This window comes from Watersipora subatra, chromosome 7, assembly GCF_963576615.1.
Source record: "Watersipora subatra chromosome 7, tzWatSuba1.1, whole genome shotgun sequence".
Lineage (NCBI taxonomy): Eukaryota > Metazoa > Bryozoa > Gymnolaemata > Cheilostomatida > Watersiporidae > Watersipora > Watersipora subatra.
Window position 1 is genome coordinate 4,653,430 of NC_088714.1, and position 22,172 is coordinate 4,675,601.

The 22,172-nt window shown below is 34.8% G+C and overlaps 1 protein-coding gene across 1 annotated transcript; it reads right to left on the reverse strand.

Annotated features, from left to right (window-relative positions):
• Nucleotides 1-4,605: 4,605 nt before the first annotated feature.
• LOC137400352 (uncharacterized) lies at nucleotides 4,606-19,108 on the reverse strand. Its single transcript, XM_068086681.1, has 6 exons — nucleotides 18,974-19,108; nucleotides 11,910-12,072; nucleotides 10,919-11,013; nucleotides 10,786-10,827; nucleotides 6,687-6,804; nucleotides 4,606-4,649 (listed from the first exon to the last, which is right to left on the reverse strand). Exons 2-6 carry the CDS (start codon nucleotides 12,055-12,057, stop codon nucleotides 4,606-4,608), a joined length of 447 nt encoding a protein of 148 aa, XP_067942782.1. The 5' UTR covers nucleotides 12,058-12,072; nucleotides 18,974-19,108.
• Nucleotides 19,109-22,172: the final 3,064 nt, after the last annotated feature.

Below are 22,172 nucleotides of genomic sequence, written 5' to 3' on the forward strand. Positions count from 1 at the left end.
AAGCAGCCTTGTCGCTGCGATCACACGAAACAGCTGGAACTGAACTGAGAATTGATAAACTCTAAGCATCACCTTCAAATGACCTTGGTTATTACAACAAATTCGAGAATTGAAACCAAAAGGTTTAAGTCAATTTTAAGGTTTGTGGTAGAACCGAACAAACTTGCTTTGATGAACTTCAATGTAAGTTAGTAAGACAAGTTAGTCACTTGAGATGAAAAGAACCATTTCTTTCCGGTTTTTTAAAAATTTTAAAACCGTATCGACTTTAGCTGCTACTGAAGTTCATTTGAATGCCTTTTACAAATCAAATTAATAAAGTAGCTGTTGGTTACACTCCACCAAATATTCCTGAATGTGCTCAGTTTTAACAATCTCTAAATGATATATAACAGTTGACTATTTTACCTGCTTACAGAGCAGTTTTACATTGTTTTATCAGGCAAACAATGCTTACCTACATGTATCTTCTATTTGTGCCACAATAGACTACATGAAACTAAAAGAAATACCATGTCAGGCAATATTTGTGATGATGTACACAGAGTACATTATCAATACTAACTTGCAGCAAGACCGACGGAGGAGATAATACTGTCAAAATGTATTATATAGTTCACTGCATGTAGCTTCTTCTACACATAAAATATTTTAATTATGAACAGGACTTGGATGAAATTTGAGTGTTAGGTATGTATATAAGCAGTATCCAGTCCAAGTGCTGTCATCAGTTTCATGAGTCTCTACTCAGATATGTTAATAATACAATGGATGGCTCTATTGGCCCACACACGTAGCTACCATCGCCCACACACGTAGCTACCATAGCCCACACACGTAGCTACCATCGCCCACACACATAGCTACCATAGCCCACACACGTAGCTACCAAAGAAACATACTAACTTAGGTGTTGTACCCTTCTAATCCATCAAACAGCGTTATGATATACCAAGATAGGATAATTCTCCATGTACTACATAATCAGGTGTCACCAGCTGATTTGCCTTCATTAGTTGACACAAAATTTAGGTGCCAGATGAAGCCGTGAGCCACATGTATTCATGCACAAAGCCACCTGTCACAGACAGCCAAATAACATATATCTGCACACTAAAAAAACATGATTAGCATACCAGAATGGTTTCAGACACATTTGGCAGAAATGCTCTTACAACACTTATAGAAATTTGTAGCTATAGAAGGGACCACGCTTGTGCCATGCCTCACACTTTGGGTATACATTAGGTCATGTACAAAAAGAACTCATTGCTTAGCAGCTGCTGCTAGGCAGCTCTTATCAAACGCAGGATAGGAAATAAGTTTATTCAAACCACTCTTCATACCATATCACGCAGAAAAGTCTTTTACACGCATAACCACAAAAATTGAAGTCATTTCCAATGTTAGTTTTTATGTAACCTAATAAAATGAACATGCTTGTTTTGCCCCTGACTTGAAAAATATCTAGTTTTGCAGGCTGCCACTATACACATGTCTAAACCTTCAGATTAGTGCTGCACGATATCTTTGCATGTACATTCGATTATTTGGTCTCAAAATATATCGAAAAATATCGAACATTGAAGTTGTCTTCTTTCGATATATAGTGTTAGACCGATATGACAGGATATTGGTTATTATCGGTTGAAAAACAAGAGTTGTCACCTCGTTACAATAAAAAGGATAGACAACTCAATCTTTGCAGAATATTATCAGCCGCTATTTCGATAAAATATCGGCTTTAATATTCATATCGACTTGATAACTGACCAAATATAAAATCATCCACTAAAATATATCGTCATATCGAAATATATCGTGTTATCATGCAGCACTACTTCAGATGGTCTAAACTTGGGTATATATAAAATATTTGGTTGTATAACAGGATAATAACAGACTGCATGATAACATTGTTTTCTATTCTGTGACACCAACATACTACATCCGATCATCGTATAATCATAGTATCATAATATTTCATCAAATTATATTCAAGCGCATCTAATCAATATTATAATGATAATTTGGTTAGAAAATTCAGAAATGTATCACAAATTGCCCAGTCTCCTTCCCTTAATAATTAGCTTATACTTTTAGGAACAAAATTGGTACGTAAACCAGTACAACAGCCAATCAACCAAGATTTACCATCTTGATTGATTTTACTATCAAACACTGCCAATTCAGCCAATCACCAGAAAGTACACAAGATGACTAGACAAGTACAAAAACTTTAGCAGTACAGGGACGGGCAGGTGGTTGTGGCACATACAAACCAAGGGCCAGTAGGATACCTGCAGTGTTTTATAAAACCTGCTAGTACAGGGCATCGATAAAAAGAGGGTTTTCAGTATTTATATAAATAAATCTAACTTTGCTAAAAATTATATTCAGAGGCGACTAATCAATATTATAATGATACTTTGGTTAGAGAATTCAGAAATGTATCACAAATTGCCCAGTTTTCTACACCTATTAGTGAGCTATGTGCTATAGCTATAGCTATAGCTCACCTAAATGGTGAGCTATATAAATATCTGTATGATTAAATCTCACTTTGCTAGGGATAAATAAGGCTTTTACTGTTCTCCCTAAATACCCTGAAACATATGGGGAGAATATCAAAAGTTGAACTAGAGCCATAAATTCAAATAATTATACTTCTTGCTGTCTCTCTATCTATGGTCTAGCTAAACTATTTACACTGAAACTAAGAGCACTGAAAGAATTTTAGCAAGACATAGAATTATAATTTTTATTATTTAATATTTATTTTTAATAATAAAAGGTTTACAAGATGAGCTATATAAAATAGTTATAATCAAATATAGCGTCAAATATATTATACATCTATCTGTAAAAACTACTTTTGTAAATAGAGTGACACTGCGCACCAGGTCACTCTATTTACGTAACTTTCAGTGTTTGTCTGTTGCTCGTCTGTTCAGCTGTAGCGATGAAGTTTTAGGAATAAAAAATCCACTTCACACTAGATTTGAACTCAGAGCCATCAAGCTTACAGACCACCGAACTAACCCAATACACTATACTAATGTATAATTGGGCACATATTTATGCAACGCTGGCAAAAATATTATTGTCCATCTTGCGCTTACTCGTAACGTCATTACACAAACTGTCAAGCTGGCTTCATGGCTATTATTATAGTAAAGATATAGACTAGTTTAAGTTACTAGCTTACCGGGTAAGTTACTCAAATTCATTGGGTAATTATTTTTTTACCTGTGCAACTCAGGGCATTCATGTTGTAATATATAATTGTTACCATTCAGTTTCAAGCTTCACTACTCTATTTAAATATTTATTTCAAGTTACGAGCTTTGCAGTTTTCTTTATTCCCAGCTGTTTCTCAGCTTTGTCTGAATCAGTGAAAAGTTGCTGAAAGTTCTCTCCATTGTTGATAATGATGCTGGCAGCGATATAAACTTTTGAAACATCTTCAGAAGGTTACATGCAGAATCAACTTTATGTAACTGAAGTAACCCCAGTATATATCTTCTTCACACTCTCTGAGAAGTCTGCAGCGAATGGTGGATCTCCAATTTAATTGTGGATAAGATTGGCAGCAAAGTGGGATGATGTCGGTGCTTTTTTATCCTGGAGCTGTGTTTAGCTAGATGGTATTGCGGTGTAGAGTTCACTGGCAGCAGTCCGCGATAGGGCTGCTGTTGAACTTTAGCATACGGTAAGTTAAAATCATTAGAGTTGTATAGGACTAATTCCTTCCAGTTTTCAAAAGATTTTCATATCATCTCAAGTGACTTTAACTTACATTGAAGTTCATTTTAATTCCTTTTACAAATCAAATTAATAAGGAATCTGTTAATTACAGTCCAACAAATATTCCCGAATATTCTCAACTTTAGCGATCTCTAAATGATATATTACGGTTGTTGACTATTTTACCAGCTTACAGGGTAGTTTTACATGGTTGTATCAGGCAAACAATGCTTGCCTACATGTATCTTCTATTTGTGCCACAATAGACTACACGAAACTAAGATAAATACCATATCAGGCAATATTTGTGATGATGTACACGGAGTACATTATCAATACTAACTTGTAGCAAGACCAGCGGAGGAGGAAATGCTGTCAAAATGCACCGGCATTTTCTACACACCAAATACTTTGTATATGAACATTACTTTTTGATGAAATTGGAGTGTTAGGTATGTATATATGCAGTATGGAACATATATTTTCAATACACAACAAACTATAAGTTAGTTTTTGAAGATTCTGCTGCCAGTATAGCTATTAACAAGAAACTAAAACACACAAATAATGGCAGACGTTGAAAAGACAGATATTTAAAATGGACTGCAATTATGGCATCACAGACAAAGAATGTCAAACTGAATAGTTAGCCCCGCATTGTGACCTCATCTAATTTGGCTCTACATAGAATGTTTAAACACCCCTAACTAACAAAGGCAGAGAGTTGGCAATAGACATAGATAGTATATAAGTTATAACTTATATAGTGTGAGCTCTGTGTATATGCAGTTCAAGCAACACATGGTTAAAATTGCGTATATAGAAACACCAGTCTGTGTCATGGCTGACCACTATGCTTCAATATTGACATCCTTGTATGGTTACAACAATCTTTCTTTCATCTGAAAAAAGGAAGTGATGCAATGTTCATGATGAAAGTGTGAACTGTAATCATATTCTGCATGCTAGAAATTAAAAGACATGCTTCAGAAAGAATAACAGCCAAATAAATAAATAATAAATTTTCTCATAAGTTTAAAATCTGAAGCCGAAAGAAACTCGATCAAAATTTTTTAAATCTCCAACTTTTATTTTGTCTCTAAAATGTCATAGATTACAAATAGTTTTTAGAAATAATAGAAGAGAAATAAAACTGTTCATCCATTTAAAGACATACAGTCCATGCCACTGACAAATGTTAACAGGTGGCTACTCAAGGGAATGTTTTAGGGCTCAGATGACAGTAAGTAAGGCTGCTGTCACTTTGGAAACAAAACAAGCTGAGGTATTTTTTTCCAACGCTTCATATGCACATGCTGTTGTTAATGATACCTGCGCTGGCTGTGCTGACAAACAGAGCTGGAGATTGAAAGATGTTTTCAGTAAAAAGAAATACCATAATGTAGCGGATTATTTTTCTTAACCTTTCCAATGCAGAAGGATGCGCTGACCTCAACTAGAAGTAGCCAATGAGGTGTGAGCGATGCAAAAGCGTTGTAAACTAGCACCAACAAGCTGGATCAAAGGTCAATGCCAAATAGAATATTGCGGCAGCCATGTCTAGTAAGAAACCAGAAGGTAAAACAAGGCATAATTTACATCTCCAAGTCTTTCTTGCCACAATTGTAATGTTAATGCCTTGACTTATTCAGCAGAGTCAAAGTGTCTCACTTGGAACTATTGGCACGGGCTCACCACTTCGACTGCCAGTAGGATTTGTCTTATCTTACACCAAGCTGATTATAAAGCTTGTCAAGCATCAGCCTGCCTCACCACTATCTGATTAAATCAATCACTGCGTATTATTTTTACCCTCGTTAACTTTCTAAGAAAACCAGATATTTGCATGAGTGACATAAAACATTATAGATGTAAAACACAAGGATTATATTTTTTTATATATTTTGGAATCTGGTTAGAACTGAATTTAGATTTTTCTCCAACGATCTATCCTTTGTGTAACAGTTCATTTCCAATGCTGCCGGAACAATATTTTATATAAGTTTACAAAAGCATAATATGATGAGTTGCTGATAGCTAGAATTGTCAGAGCCGTGCATGCACATCGAAATTGTTGATGAAACGCTTTTAATTGGTTGAACAAATTATTAGCAAGCGCGATTTTAGCAGCTTTTGCAAATGGTATAGTCTAAGACGCATATTACGACACACATCAAATGTACCAGTGCAATTCAACATAGTACATACAATGCAACTGCCTAGATTGTGCTATTGTTGGTTCTTTATCGTTCGGACACCATGGATACAAATTAATTAATGCTTACAATTAATGGATACAATTAATAATAACAATTTATTTTTAGCAGCAAAAGTTCCATTGTAGAAAGAGTTGCCATCTTTAGCAAAATCAAGTCAGTTGCATCATATTTACTATGGCGAATTGTGTTAGTATTTTTCTTGAGTGTCGCGTTATGTGCCTCGGACTATATAAATTGCGCAAGCTGCTAAAATATTGATCACTAATAATTTGTTTAGCCAATCAAAAGTGTTTCGCCGACGATTTCGGTGTGCATGCAGAGCTCTAACAATTCTGTAAATCTCGGCCGAATAATTCTGTGTTTCTCATTTATTTTGTGATTTCGGTCAGAACCAACAAAAAATTGGTACGCGTGACTGTACCTTTAGGCTACATTACATATCTTTAGATCTCAGGCTTTGGTGACCTTCAATGTCATATTATTCAGTGGTGCAAGCAATTAATTTGTTTTTCAGAAATCAGAAAGACAATATCCATAAAAATGCAATGCAGCGCAAACTATTAAAAACCTTGGAGGAAATATTCAAGAATATCATGTAAGAGTAAGCTAGTGCAATATAGTTTTCTATCGAAAAAGAGTTGATGGTTGGGAGACTCTTACTCTTAGCCGATGACAATATAGTAAGCTAAGATACATGCGTACCGGGAACAACAAGCTTACCTGCCTCCCGTCGATGTTCACACAACCAGAGACCTTGCCATTGTCCTAAGTTTAACTTCCCATTGGTAATAGGGACTGTCACACTAGAGCCCATTAATGCACACTTGGCATGCCCTGGCTATAGCAGTAAATTAAAAATAGAACACTAGAGAGCGTATACAAGTGATATCAGCAGAATAAAAGATTGTGCATAATGTGCGTCGAGCTCTGCCATCATCCACTCTCTGTAAAATCATGACCTGTCCATCGAATGTTTGGCGAAAACCTTTTTTGAACAAATTTAGGTTCAATGTATCATGGACAGCCCAAAATATTTGTATTTATCCCTCCATACATACATGTATGACAAGCATTGTTTTTTATTCCGTGACATCAACATACTACATCTACTGTCGCATGGTTCAACTTATGAACTTCCTGTTACTACAACCTTTCTTTAACTATCCCGGTTTCTCCCCAATACTAGAGGTGGAACGAGACAGGTTTTTTAAGCTCGAGACGAGACTCGAGACACTGTCTTGTAAAAATTCGAGACTCGAGACACGAGACAGTAAAATAATGAGCATTTGGTGATGATTTCACTACACAAGTACTAGCTACTTGGTATATATAAAATTAATAAAACTCTTTTTAAATTGAATTTTCACCTGGTGTAAACGATTTAAATACAACATTTTAATAGTGATATGCATGTAGTTTTTGTAAACAAAAGTGACACAAACAGCTCTAAAATACCGAAGTTATATATTCTAAGAATTTTGAGCTTTATGGATCATAATCATTATAAACATATTGCTTTGTACATGTATATTTTACCATCTATTAAATAGTTCTTACTTTTTAATGTAATGTGTAATGAAACCGATAGCCGTCGCTCTGTTATAGCTGAAAATCATGTTTTGAAATAGCTGTATATTAGCAATGTTCCCACAAACGTAAATGTCAAGAGATTAGTTAATAGGTAGGAAACTTAGCAGTTACAATACATTCCTACAGCATATAGTATCTCCCACTAACGGAAACAAGTATGCATCAACAACCATTCTTTACATGCTGCATACGTGTACAATATTCTTACCATTTGATTGTTGAGTTGAGAATTACTTACTCAGTCCATAGCAACACTATAGTAGGAACACAACTCCTATTCAGTCTATCCATTTATATAGAAGTAGCTTTATAGTTATATTCATTCCATGTCTAGCAACTAAGGAAGCAACATCATTTAATTTTATACTAATAGTTGATCGATCAACATGTATATTATATCATAATATCTTACATCTAGACTGCTAATCTAACCCCAACCCAGTCTTTAGAGGGTTGGTTGGAGGTGTACGTACATTAGCATATATATGAGGCATCGTTACATGAACTATAGCATTGGATTAGCCTTGTTGTAGAACTGTAACCTGACCATCACTAGACTACCTCCCACCTATCGGCATCGACACTCACATAGACGGTGAATAACACTATAGCACCAGCTAACCAGAGTCCTCTGCACCTAACGACAACCACAACTGAAGTGAAGACTATCCATATATAAGGAGATTTGGACTCATACTAATACTGAAGGTAGATAGCTCATTTACAACAAAATAAGCTACAACAGCTCTACAAAGAAATACCGCAACTAAAAGAACACACGATAACACTTTCATTCTTATCGTTTCATTAATGTTAAGTTTTGTTTGTGTATTAGCTGTAGTATGTGAATTATATTTAAATTGTACTCATAAATTATATTAATTACTGTATACACGCACATGTATATTCTTATATTGAGCTAACAAAACGTCATTGTTAACCGAACACGGACTATGGTCGACATGGCCTTTCGTTCGTTTCTCCGTGTCCGGGCAAGTTTTACCCGCGATTGGTAGTATATACGTAAAAGAGGCCCGAATTTTATGAAGGGCAGTTGGTGTTTAGACGCGATACGATAAATACAGACATTTTTCCCGCAAAAGTGTTTTTTATTATATTGGATTATCCGAAGAGTAATTAGATACGACCCAGTATCTGTTTTTAAGGACACAGAACCGAACTAAAAAAATAACAGGGCCGTTGTCCGGACTACATGATTAGACTCAGTGGCCAACATAATCAGTAGCAACAGGTAGTAACGGACCGGGTATAACTTTAAAGGCAGTTGCCCGCAATCCATTACAATATATGGAGTTGTTGCTACCGCAAGAAGCCATGTTTTAACAACCGTGCGCAGGCGCTTTAGTTCTATTTCCTGTCTCGAGTTTGGCAATAGTTAAGTCGAGACGAGACCGATACGAGACAGGTCGATACTCGAGACGTCTCGTCTCTCGTTCCACCTCTACCCAATACTATTAAATTACCAACTTTTAAAGCAATTAGGTTCAACTTACTCAATAATTCTTGATTTTCGTCTTTTCATTTATGTTTTTGGGACGTAACGAAAAACATGACTCTGTTTATGGTTTACCAATGCCAATAAAAGGTTACCCATACAGTAAAGTTATACGAAGTTATACCCTAGGACACTTATGTATTCACGGCATCTAACTTTCACGTTTTCGCGGCAACAGCCTCTCGCGAAAATTTCATGAGCGAAACTAAACTATCATAACGAACGAGCGAAAACGCGAAAATAAATGGCTTTCTTCATTGATATTCACAATAAAATCGTCATATTAGAAATGCAGGCAATTTTCGTGTGTGGTTGGCTCATTGGGCAAGTTTTGCTAAACTCATTATAGCTAATACACCGACTGAGCAGCTTGGCAAAACAAATTAAGATAATAATTTTTTTTTGGAAAAGCCTAGACAAATGAAGAAGATGATGATGATATTAGTTTAGTCATTGAATTTGTAACTGATGAGGATGACAGTCTGGTAGGGAAAGTCATAAAATTGAATAATAATTATTGTGGTGATGAATTTTATTACCAACCAAAAGCAATAACAACCCGGGGCCATGGCCACCGCGGCACCGCGTGATATAAATACTTGAATTCTAATATTGGTACAACATCAGTCACTGCTGCAGGGACCTTGACGATATTGATAGTCCAGGAGACAAACTGCAGCAAGCGATCAAATTGTATTATTGATCTCGCCTACACATTTCTACCTGCGGTTCACAAATACAAACTACCGTATTTTTCGGATAATTAGCAGCTACTTTTTTCTGATGACTTGAGCCATGCGGCTTATAGGTAGGCCTACAAGGGTGCGGCTAATCACTGTGGCTTATTCTGTGGCTTTTTCTTTCACCGCTAGGGCGCACTAACGGGAATCTCCAATTAGTGCACTTCTAACTGTGAAAGAAAATACGAAACAATGCCTCACGGTACTGTCCCGTTAGGCACTAAGTTAAAAAGCGTCAGATAATACGAAACTGTGCCGTACTGCACTGTTCCGTCTTAAATGGCAAAGTTGCTGCCGCGTTAAAAAGCACAGTCCTTAGTTCTGCGGCCTATAGTAAGGTGCGGCTTATGTATTGTTTTATTATCGTTTTTGGAAAATAAAGCACATGTAGCTTATATAGAGTTGCGGTTTATAGTCCAAACAGTACGGTAGTCCCAAATTGAAAAATATTTCGTACCAGTGAACTGGACCTGAGGAATCTAATGTTTGTTCCACTGCATTTATTTTCACATCACTATATTTTCGCACTCATCAGAGCTGCGAAATTAAGTTCCAGCGAAATTTTACTCTGTATGCTACTCACGAAACTAAATACTAGCGAAATATAAGTGTCCTAGGGTACATACATGCATACATTACGATGAGGAGTTTTTACCAATGCCAATAAAAGGTTATACATGCAACAGCCATACTACAACAGTTACAAAGCATACAATTATAGTTTGTCCTCTCGTTGATGATATCATTGAAGAGAGCAGACAACTCATAATACAACATTTTATCACTTTATTGCTAAATGTGTCTAAATCAATATTATAATGATACTTTGGTTAGAGAATACAGAAACGTATCACAAATTGTCAAGTTTTCTACACCTAATAGTGAGCTTATGCTTTTGTGAACAAGATTGCTACGTAGACCAGTACAGATGCAAATCACTCAAGAATCTGTAGGCAGAATATTTAAACCTCACCATATCATCAGTCCCCTCCACGTCATGTTGATACTGCCATTTCTAAAATACCAAAAAGGTTAATTAAAATATATCAAACAATATAACAGTACACTTTCAGAAGAGAAATATTTAAAAGAAAACTTCCATTTACCTCTGGTACAATCTTATCCATTACCATGAGCATGTCTGCCCGAACCTTCTCATCCCAACTCTCACATACAACGAGAGAAGCTGTGGTATGTTTTACTGCAAAGGAAAATGATTGACAAATAACTAATCATGTGAAATTAAAACCCTTTGATGGTTAGTTTTGCATCTATACATTAACCAAACACCCCGATCCGGTAGCTTTACGCAGGTGCAACTCCACACAGCCTAATCGTAGTCAAACATTTTTGATAAATGTAAAATCATCAAGAGCTATTTAAGAACAGATGCATATCTATTAAAACAGGAAAAAATCTCCTAATTGCATTTGCAAGCAGTAACATTCTATTTATAGCACTATTGATCAAAAGCTGCCGATGAAAGTTATGAATAATGAAAAAAGACTTTCAATGCTTATTTAATCTGGGGTAATGATGAAAAATTAAGCATTAAAAAGATAGAGAGCAAATAACCACTCCTACGTGGCTTATTTTTACATGTATAATTCTAACAGATATATGTCTCACATACAGCGTGGTGTGCAATCTCAACTGTGCTGTGCTTTTTAATCATAACTTGAAATGCATGAGTTTTCTTATGCTTATAATAATCCTTATACAGGAATATACCTTACACTATTAGCTTATTCACAATAGACACTTTGTAGCAACGTATAATAATCCTTATACAGGAATATACCTTACACTATTAGCTTATTCACAATAGACACTTTGTAGCAACGTATAATAATCCTTATACAGGAATATACCTTACACTATTAGCTTATTCACAATAGACACTTTGTAGCAACGTATAATAATCCTTATACAGGAATATACCTTACACTATTAGCTTATTCACAATAGACACTTTGTAGCAATTTTTGATTTAGGCATCTGTTGACTAAAAACCTAAAAATGTAGGTCTTTTTTAGAGTTTTAACTTGTATAAGATGAAGTTATCAAATAGTTTAAACTAAAATCAGATCTACTTACTATAGAAATGAGCTGTTCCACATTTCAAAGGCTTTAGATCAGGTAGGTGAGGCCAAATTTCCTCATTTATCAAGTGACATCCTTTTTCTTGTGCCTTCAAAGTAATTTCCTTTTGAAAGCAAAGAAATGTTCCATTGGAGAATGCCATTGAGTCAAATATTGTCTAGAATAAAATCACTATGACATGTACATAAGCGAGATACTTCCACAAAAGCTAGAATAAAGGCCGTTGCAAAAGGAAGACGTGTTTCAAAATAAAGAAAAACAGCTGCAAAGGATAAAAAAGTGGATTTAGACAAGCCTTAATGCGCAATGTATCAGCAGTTGTTGACAATATAGGAAGTTTTTGACAATATAGGAAGTTTTATCAACACAATTTGTAGGTCGACATAACACTTGGTAATTTTTGCATTTTATGTATGATTAAGAGTACAGTTACATTTGTAAGGTGTATGCATGATTAAGAGTACAGTTATACTTGTAAGGTGTATGTATGATTAAGAGTACAGTTACACTTGTAAGGTTTATGTATGATTAAGAATACAGTTACACTTGTAAGGTGTATGTATGATTAAGAGTACAGTTACACTTGTAAGGTGTATGTATGATTAAGAGTACAGTTACACTTGTAAGGTGTATGTATGATTAAGAGTATAGTTACACTTGTAAGGTGTATGTATGATTAAGAGTACAGTTACACTTGTAAGGTGTATGTATGATTAAGAGTACAGTTACACTTGTAAGGTGTATGTATGATTAAGAGTGCAGTTACACTTGTAAGGTGTATGTATGATTAAGAGTACAGTTACAATTGTAAGGTGTATGTATGATTAAGAGTACAATTACACTTGTAAGGTGTATGTATGATTAAGAGTATAGTTACACTTGTAAGGTGTATGTACCTCCTTCCTCTTTGCTTTAAAAACTGAATATAGAAAATAATGATATCTATTTATAACGAAATCATAGAGCTCAACACAGAAGAAAAATACTTCTTGCTCCCGGATGATGTAATATAGACAATAAGAGATGTAGCCAATGGCCAGCGCTACTGCGATTACTCGGGTTTTAGAAATGTTGTCTACACTAAAATAATAGCTAATCAGGGTAAGGCATACACTTACATTCAGTGTTGCAGGTACACATATGTTGAACTAATGTAAGCAGATATGGAAATAACTCTCTGACATGTGTAAAAATAGTTGTACAGATGATTAAATAAATACAATCATATATTTTACTTTCATATAAAATTAAAGAATAAATCTTAGGTAGCATACATCATTTGTAACTTAACAAAATGGTTGAAACACATATTTTGTGTTGATTAGACAACCAATAAAACTCATCACCATTATATATTTTTTATTCCAAATATTGCTGAGACAACTGAATTGCCAGAGATTTTGGAATACACTGCAATCTGTAGTTGATATATAAAATACCAAAACATGTATATAAGTATACCAACAGTTAGCATGATCAATTCAAATGTACAGTAATCGATGAGTTTATTGAACTATCACTATGAAAATGTGCTAAATATAAACTTGCGCCAAGTTTTTGTAGATTTTATCAAAAGAAATCGGTAGTTTTCTATCATTTACTATGGTTTTTGATGTTTGAGGTGATATGACTGCCAGGATGTTTCAGGATTAAAATTGTCAAAACTGGATCGCTGTTAAAACACCCAGATCAAGCGAGATATATACCGTAAAACCTCTAATTGAACGCCACCCTGAGAGAAGGGTTGAAAAATAGAGTGCCACTCTCCAATTGAACAGCACCTCCATTTGACTGCCACCTTGACATTATTTGATCTTTACGAGTCCATAATATCAATTGACCAGTAGAAAAGTCTCCACAAAATCATGTTAATAATGAATCGTTTACATCAATAACAAATAATTTTTTCATTGTCCAATTTCAAAGCTTTTTGTTGTTTTTTTTCATTAAAAGTTTGAAAGCAACACCATAGAAATAACTATTAACTACCTCAGGCTGAGAGTAATTCCTTATTTAACGCAGTCTTGATAATTCGAAGCACATGTATATAAAAACAGTTTACATTTACGATGGCAAAGGAGCAACTAATTTTAGGATGAAGCTGGCGTTTAGCAAGCAAAACTTTTACACATTCCATTAGCGCTAAATGCAACGCGTAGAAGTATTGCTCTGCTAAAAAATGGTTGGGACACTAATATCGACTAGTTCAACAGTGCAAAAGAAGAGTTGAGGTCAGAAGACATTGTGGAAAGTATTGGAAAACTAGAAAATGTTCGTTCCATTGAAAACAACAATCAGAACACAGCCATCCGAGCAAACGATGCAAATATTTTTGTTTTAAAAATATCAATTTTGGTTTCTGCATGTAATATAATTATGGTTCGTTTATGTCACTTGTTCACGAATATATCTGTTTGTAGCGTTTGATAAATTATCATTAAATATGTTAATAAATTTGCAGATTCATAGCATATTATTTACTAGAAATTCCACTGTCATACAGCCCACTGTCATACAGCCCACTGTCATACAGCCCACGACCAAAGAGATGGCCAGAGATATTGGCAAAAAAATAAAGGGTACTGATGGTTGAGAAATGCAATATTAGCAATCAAATGGCTCTGCAGTGCAATAGGATAACTGCAATGGTAGCTGTAATGTACTGGGTGTGGGTGTTATTATATACAACAATAAGCAATAATGAATGGAAAAGATGTTTATATTTTCCCCCTGCAATAAGAGAAATGCAATATTGGCCAATATTAGAAGTAAAATGCACTGATATTCTTAGAATAATCAATTTTATTAATATAGTAATAATAGAAAAACAATACACAATTTTGTTTACATTTCAAAACGTAATAGGTAGCAATATCGAGAAGTTGTGGTATTTATATAGGTTTTTAGAAAATTTATTTAAAAAGTGTTTGGTCATGACAAACAACAACAATGAAAGGAAAATATTACACGTTTATATCTCTCCCTTGCAATAGAAGGAATGCAATGTTGGCCAATATTATAGGTAAAATGCACTGATATTATTAAAATAACCAATATTGCTAATATAGTAATACAGCAATAATAGAAAACCTATGAGCGTTCATGCGTCTCGAAGATTTCTGCAAACTGCAGCAAAATAAAAGCTGTTATAAAAGTGTTATAAAGCTGTAGGCCTAATTTACTGTAATGTATGTAATTCAACAACAATAAAGAAATATGTTTATTATAACTCTGAAATGCAAAATTAGAAGTAAAATGGCAAGCTACTGTGTACTATACACAGTTTGAAAGTTGGTTGCGTTGAATGTAGAATGGTTTTGATAAGCGTACAGGGATCTTTAACAGAAAGCGAGTAGGAGCATTCACGCGTATAAAACTGTAGCAAAATAAAAAAATGTTCTCGTCATGAAGGGGCGTTGTAGTTCGGCCCTAGCTTGTACATAAGTTGTAAAGAATTTCGGCTAACGTTTTAAATAATGAAACCTTCGGTGATTGGACAAAAAACACAGGCTGATAAACTGTGTACCACAATTTCGTACCTGTAAATCGGTCTACGCCTCAAACGGTCTATGTTTATTACAGAAACCTTCGAATAAATTCGATTACAAGTAAAAAATGCCATAGACTGATGAAATGAGCACGGTTTTCTCGTGAAATGCGCACTACTAAATAGTTCTACAATCGGTCGCACGGCTTTATTGGCGTTTCAATTTTCGGTCTTAACTTTTATTAAACCGAGCTTTTCAAGCTTTTTGTGGCAATTTTCGTTCAAATTAATCTGTCTATTTGTGTATAATCCGATCAGATGGGTAAGTTTTAAGATATTATCGTAGGTTTACAAAGACTTGGTAACATATTTAAATAGGTTTAAATGTGTTTTGTATCGTTATTATACTTTAACGACTTTAAATTCCGATGCTTAAATTTTTTGATGAAATTTCTTGACGAGGGTTCGTCTCATTGTTGATGAATAATTTTCGTAAGTTGTGTGCACATGCATTTATCATAAAAACTCCCACACTTCCGCTCCGCTCGTGTGGTCGTGGGAATAGCATTCTTGCGGTTATCTTAACACGGCTTAAAATGGTTCGACGATCATAACTCCTCTTCTATTGCATGTGAAAAGCAAGTTTTGGTTGCAAACTGTAGCAAACATATCAATAAGTGCAATGAGATTTTATTCAACATTGTTAAATATAAATATAAAATAAAAATATGCCTTCAAATGTAAAATGAAATAAAAAGTTGAAAGCTCTAACAAATTGCAAAACAAGGCATAGGCTATAATATCATCAGAGATTAATTGCAAGCAATAGATAACAACTGGTAGAGTTATCTTTCGGCTTCCCAATGCATATTTTATTTTGAGATCTTTGATAAGTTAGAGGTAAGTTAGCAAATTTATTGCCTCCAAAAGGTTTAACATCGCTCCACTGGAAAAAGAGGGCAAAATATAGATGACATTCGCTTCGTCCAAAAAAAGGCTAAATTTATCTTCCCAAAATTCTGAAAAACCATTTGAAAAAATACAATGCCAGCCTCTATTTAAATGTCACTTCAAATTGCCCACCACTAGAGAAGAAGGGTTGAAATATAGAGTGCCATGGCGTTCAATCAGAGGTTTTACGGCATGTTAACTAATATACCAGTATATATCTGATATGTACATCTGATATGTACATCTGATATGTACATCTGATATGTACATCTGATATGTACATCTGATATGTACATATGATATGTACATCTGATATGTACATATGATATGTACATCTGATATGTACATCTAATATGTACATCTGATATGTACATCTGATATATACATGTGTATATATACATATATATATATATATATATACAGTCAAACATGGATAACTCAAACTTCTCGAGACCGAGCAAACGTGTTCGAGTTATCAGAGCGTTCAAGTTATTAGAGCACTGTCACAAGTGCATGTGTTTATCAGTAGACACATGTACATATACAAACTATATATAAATCAAAAGCATAGATTGCTTGCTGCAAGATGAAGGGCCTCTCATGTAAAGCTTTCAAAAATTTTCTCTGAAAGTATAGATATTTGTCTATCAATTGAGATTTGTTTGTTGCTTTAGGTGATGTGACTGCCAGGACATTCTCAGATTAAAATTGGCAAAACTTGATCGCGGTTAAAACGCTCAGAAAAAAGACATCTTTTGCTTCTGAGTATTTTAACCAAATTAAATTTGCCGATTTTACTTTAAGTTTATCCGAAGGTTTCCGCACTTTCCCTTGCTTTCCGAGAGGCCATCGCAAAGCGGATCTTTGGTAAAATTAGACCTTTCGCAAACCTTTAGAAAAGTCGTTAATGAAAATATTTTGCCGATGGTGGTAATAATGATGCTTAAGAACTACTAAAAGTTGATGTTTATCTCTATGGCTTGGAATAAAGTGATATTCTAAAGTGATAACAACCGTCTCGGTAGCCGTTGGGCAAAAAACTGTTCGAGTTAATGATGCTAAGTTGGAGTTATCTAAAGTAATTTATCATTGCGTTGGAACAGACCAAACAAATTCGTTCAAGTTAACAATGTGTTCAAGCTATCCGTGGGCAAGTTATCTGTGTTTGACTGTACCTGATATATATATATACCTGATATATACATCTGATATATATACCTGATATACACATCTGATATATCTGATGTTTATATCTGATACATATATCTATATATATACATATATATATATATATATATATATCTGATACATCTGTATATATACATCTATATACATATATATATATATATATATCTGATATATATACATATATATATATACACCGGAATTCTGGCGTTGCACGAGTATTAAAAATCAGCTTATAAACAGTGGGAGCTAATGTCGTTGCCTGCCATTTGCCATTAGCCTGGCACCGTGCAAATGACTGATTCGAGTAAGCTTACTAATGAGAGCTTTGAGAGCATGCATAAAATTATGTTGCGCCGTAATGGAGAGCGGTAGCGTATTTTCATCCATATAGCGACATATATTACCCAGGGAATCCATGAATCTCGCGTAGCTTAATTGGTAAGGTATTTGCTTTGCGAATGGGAGGTTCCCAAATCAAATCTTTTGCAATATGAATTCTTCATTTTAATAGCTATAGCTGGACAAACCAAAGTACACACACAAACTTTGAGATATATATATATATCTCGATAAATATAGATAGTCTATTGTTAATGTAGTTTTTAAATAGTATAATTTATGGCTTGCATTTCTTAAAATTGCAAACTAAACACTTTCGTGGACTCAGAGATTACCTCTCTGCCAACAAGGTCTCATGCATCAGCATGCCAACAGGGTCCCTTACAGCACATTATGTGGTCCCAGGTGATACGTTCTTTTCATCATTCGAAATCTTTTATGACTGCCAAGATTTTATTATTAATATATGCTTATCTAAAGTTCAGTATGGTTGAATAATAATAACTCTGATGAGGTAGAACACTCTTTGTCACCATACCTGCCAACTCTCACGCATTGGGCGTGAGACTCACGCAATCACCCCAAAGAAAAAATGAAAATGCGTGAGATTTTTGCCCCAATTTCCACAATTTCATATATACTATCATTGATACATCAATTGCCCCAAAACCAAATCTCACGCATTGCCCCACTCTTGGGTTGGCAGGTCTGTTTGTCAGCGTCGATGTAATGAGAGCGCATCATTTGCTTAACAGGTTAACAGTGTGCTACGATATATTTGGCCTGAATTTCAGCAATACCGCTGATCTTTTTTGTTTGTATATAATATTTATTGAGGTTAGGATGAAAAAATATAATTCTGTCAACCTCACAAGGCTGTTCGCTGTGCAGCCCATCATTTCGCGTATGGTCTTAAGTTGAAAGTTTTGTTAATAGTATCTTGAGCTCGCAAAAATCAAATAATTACAACAAAATTCATAGAACTAACGCGTTGTACGGTTCAACTGTTTGACGCGGGGATATGCTTTATAAACAGCTAAAATTGAAAGACTTATCTTTAACGTTAAAAATATAAGTTATATACAGATATTACCTTTCTCAAACCTGTTAGAGCTAGAGACGCTATCTCCAATCCGCACCTTTTGATTTAGAGGGACCAATTGCCTCGGAAGTATTCAGAGGTATGGAACGTTCCATGTTAGAACACATTGCTGCAGGTCAACGGAAATGGGCGTCGAGTTAATTTAGAACGACTATCAGACCTTCGGAAAAAGAAAACTCCGATATTTCGCCAATATTTGCACAAAGGACCAGATTTGACCGATTTCGGTTTCTAAGGAACTGCTAGAGCATGTATAGACAACTCACTAAAATTGATCAGTGTAAACTTGCATCAGTGCTGTCAAAGGAGTCAATGTGAGATTTGACATTTTTTACTAGTGGCTACTAACTTTTCACACTCCTCTAGCATTAACTTTACACACACTTCTAGTACTAACTAGTCATACTTCTCTAGTACTAACTAGTCATACTTCTCTAGTACCAACTTATCATACACATCTAGTACTAGCAAATCACACACTTCTAGTACTCGTTTACCATACTCCTCTAAATCTAACTCATCACACTCCTCTAGTACTAATTTACTACACTCCTATTTTCATTGAATTAAGGTGGTGTTAGCTTATTTTGAAGGTCATAGAGCCAGCATTCTGTGATCTTCAGACATCCACTGTGAACTGGTCTACCAGTCCCTTCAACAGTAGCCTAGAACTTTTTTCCTTGGTATTCCATAAGGGATTCTGAGAAACTAGGACATAGGACAAATCGATACTAGAAATGAGGATCATCGTGTATTAAAGTTTCAGAGGTAGCAATAGAATGATAAGATCGAACCATCCAACAGAATCAAAAGGAACATTGGTTTACTAGGAGGCATACTTTAGCTACAGTATTTACAGTATATAACAACTAATACCTCAACATTATTTTTATTCTGCCTAACATTCCCACCATCATTCCTACCATTGTTCATAACCCTAATAGTGCCAACAAATAGATCAGTAGATAATATGGAGCACTCAATAAAAGGGTTCAGGGATGAAATTTGCATGAGTATCAAATCAACAAAACGATTACAGCACCCAAGCATCTGATCGAGTTGAACTAATGAAAGAGTTGTTGAAATGTAGCCAAGAATGTTTAGCCATCATGGGAGTACTACTTATTCTAGCACTGAGAAATGAGGGATCAGACTGCTGCTACCAATTATATAGATTTTTTCGTTGTCAGGAGCAAACGATTCGCATTTCAGTAACCGGGTCCTTTTTTAAGTGATTATTTAGTCAGATTGACTTCCAAGTTCACTTTGATTACCCTATGCAATAAAGTGGCTTTGCTATTCTGTGTTCTACCCATACCCAAGTTCTGTATATACACACACATATATATATACAATGTATATATACAAATATATATATACAATATATACAGTCAAACATGGATAACTCGTCCACGGATAGCTCGAAAAAATGGTTAATTCGAACATTTCCTTTGGTCCGTTCCCACGTAATGATAAATTGCTATAGATAACTCGAATTCAACACTGTTAATTCGAACTGTTTTTTTGCCCAACAGCTACCGAAACGGTTGTTTTCGCTTTAGAAAATCACTTTATTCAAAGCCATAGAGGTAAACTTCATCTTTTCGTAATTCATAAGCGTCGTTATTACCACCATCGGCAAAATATTTTTGTCAACGACTTTTCTAAAAGTTTGGTGAAATTTGATTTATACAGCGATACGATGAATAGCATGGGCTAGCCGGGTCACGCGCGCAAGAATTTTCGCCACGCACATACAAAACAAAAATCGCATGTTGTTTTGTATGTGCGTGGCGAAAATCTTTGAGTGCGTGACTCGGCTAACCCGTGATGAATAGTTTTCCGACGTTGATTCCGTGTTGAATCAACGTCGGAATGTTGAATGTTTAAAACGTCTTAAAAAATGTTGTAATTAAACGTATACGTTGTTTGAGCTACAAAAAACTATTCATCGTTTGACCTAAAGACACAGAATACGTGTGTACATTCAATAAGTATCTATTAAAAAAGCGTGAGTGATATAGAATGTACCGTAAAACCTCGTAAAACTTCTAATTGAACTGCCTCGGAGTGTTGCTCTTAACGAATCCCAGGTAAAGTAAAGTAATCTGCATAAACTTCAAGAAAAAACGGCAAAATTGATGGTGGGTAAAACTCCAAAAGAAAAAAATGTCTTTTCTTTTGAGAATTTCAACAACGATCAAGTTTTGCCAATGTCAATCTGAAAAACGTCCTGGCAATAACATCACCTCAAACAACAAACCAATCTCAAGTGATAGAAAAATCTCTATACTTTTTCATGAAAACGTTTTAAACTTTACATTAGAAGCATTTAATTTGAAACAAGCCATTTGTGCTTTTGATTTATATTATAGTTTGTATATGTACATGTATCTACTAATAAATAAGTAAATATATGGACTTGTGACAGTGCTCTGATAACTTGAATGCTCTGATAATTCGAACACTTTTGCTCGGTCCCTTGAAGTTCGAGTTATCCATGTTTGACTGTATATGTATACCAATAATTTATATATACAGTCAAACATGGATAACTCGAACTTCAAGGGACCGAGCAAAAGTGTTCGAATTATCAGAGCATTCAAGTTATCAGAGCACTGTCACAAGTCCATATATTTACTTATTTATTAGTAGATACATGTACATATACAAACTATAATATAAATCAAAAGCACAAATGGCTTGTTTCAAATTAAATGCTTCTAATGTAAAGTTTAAAACGTTTTCATGAAAAAGTATAGAGATTTTTCTATCACTTGAGATTGGTTTGTTGTTTGAGGTGATGTTATTGCCAGGACGTTTTTCAGATTGACATTGGCAAAACTTGATTGTTGTTGAAATGCTCAAAAGAAAAGACATTTTTTTCTTTTGGGGTTTACCCACCATCAATTTTGCCGTTTTTTCTTGAAGTTTATGCAGATTACTTTACCTGGGATTCGTTAAGAGCAACACTCCGAGGCAGTTCAATTAGAAGTTTTACGAGGTTTTACGGTACATTCTATATCACTCACGCTTTTTTAATAGATACTTATTGAATGTACACACGTATTCTGTGTTTAGGTCAAACGATGAATAGTTTTTGTAGCTCAGACAACGTATACGTTTAATTACAACATTTTTTAAGACGTTTTAAACATTCAACATTCCGACGTTGATTCAACACGGAATC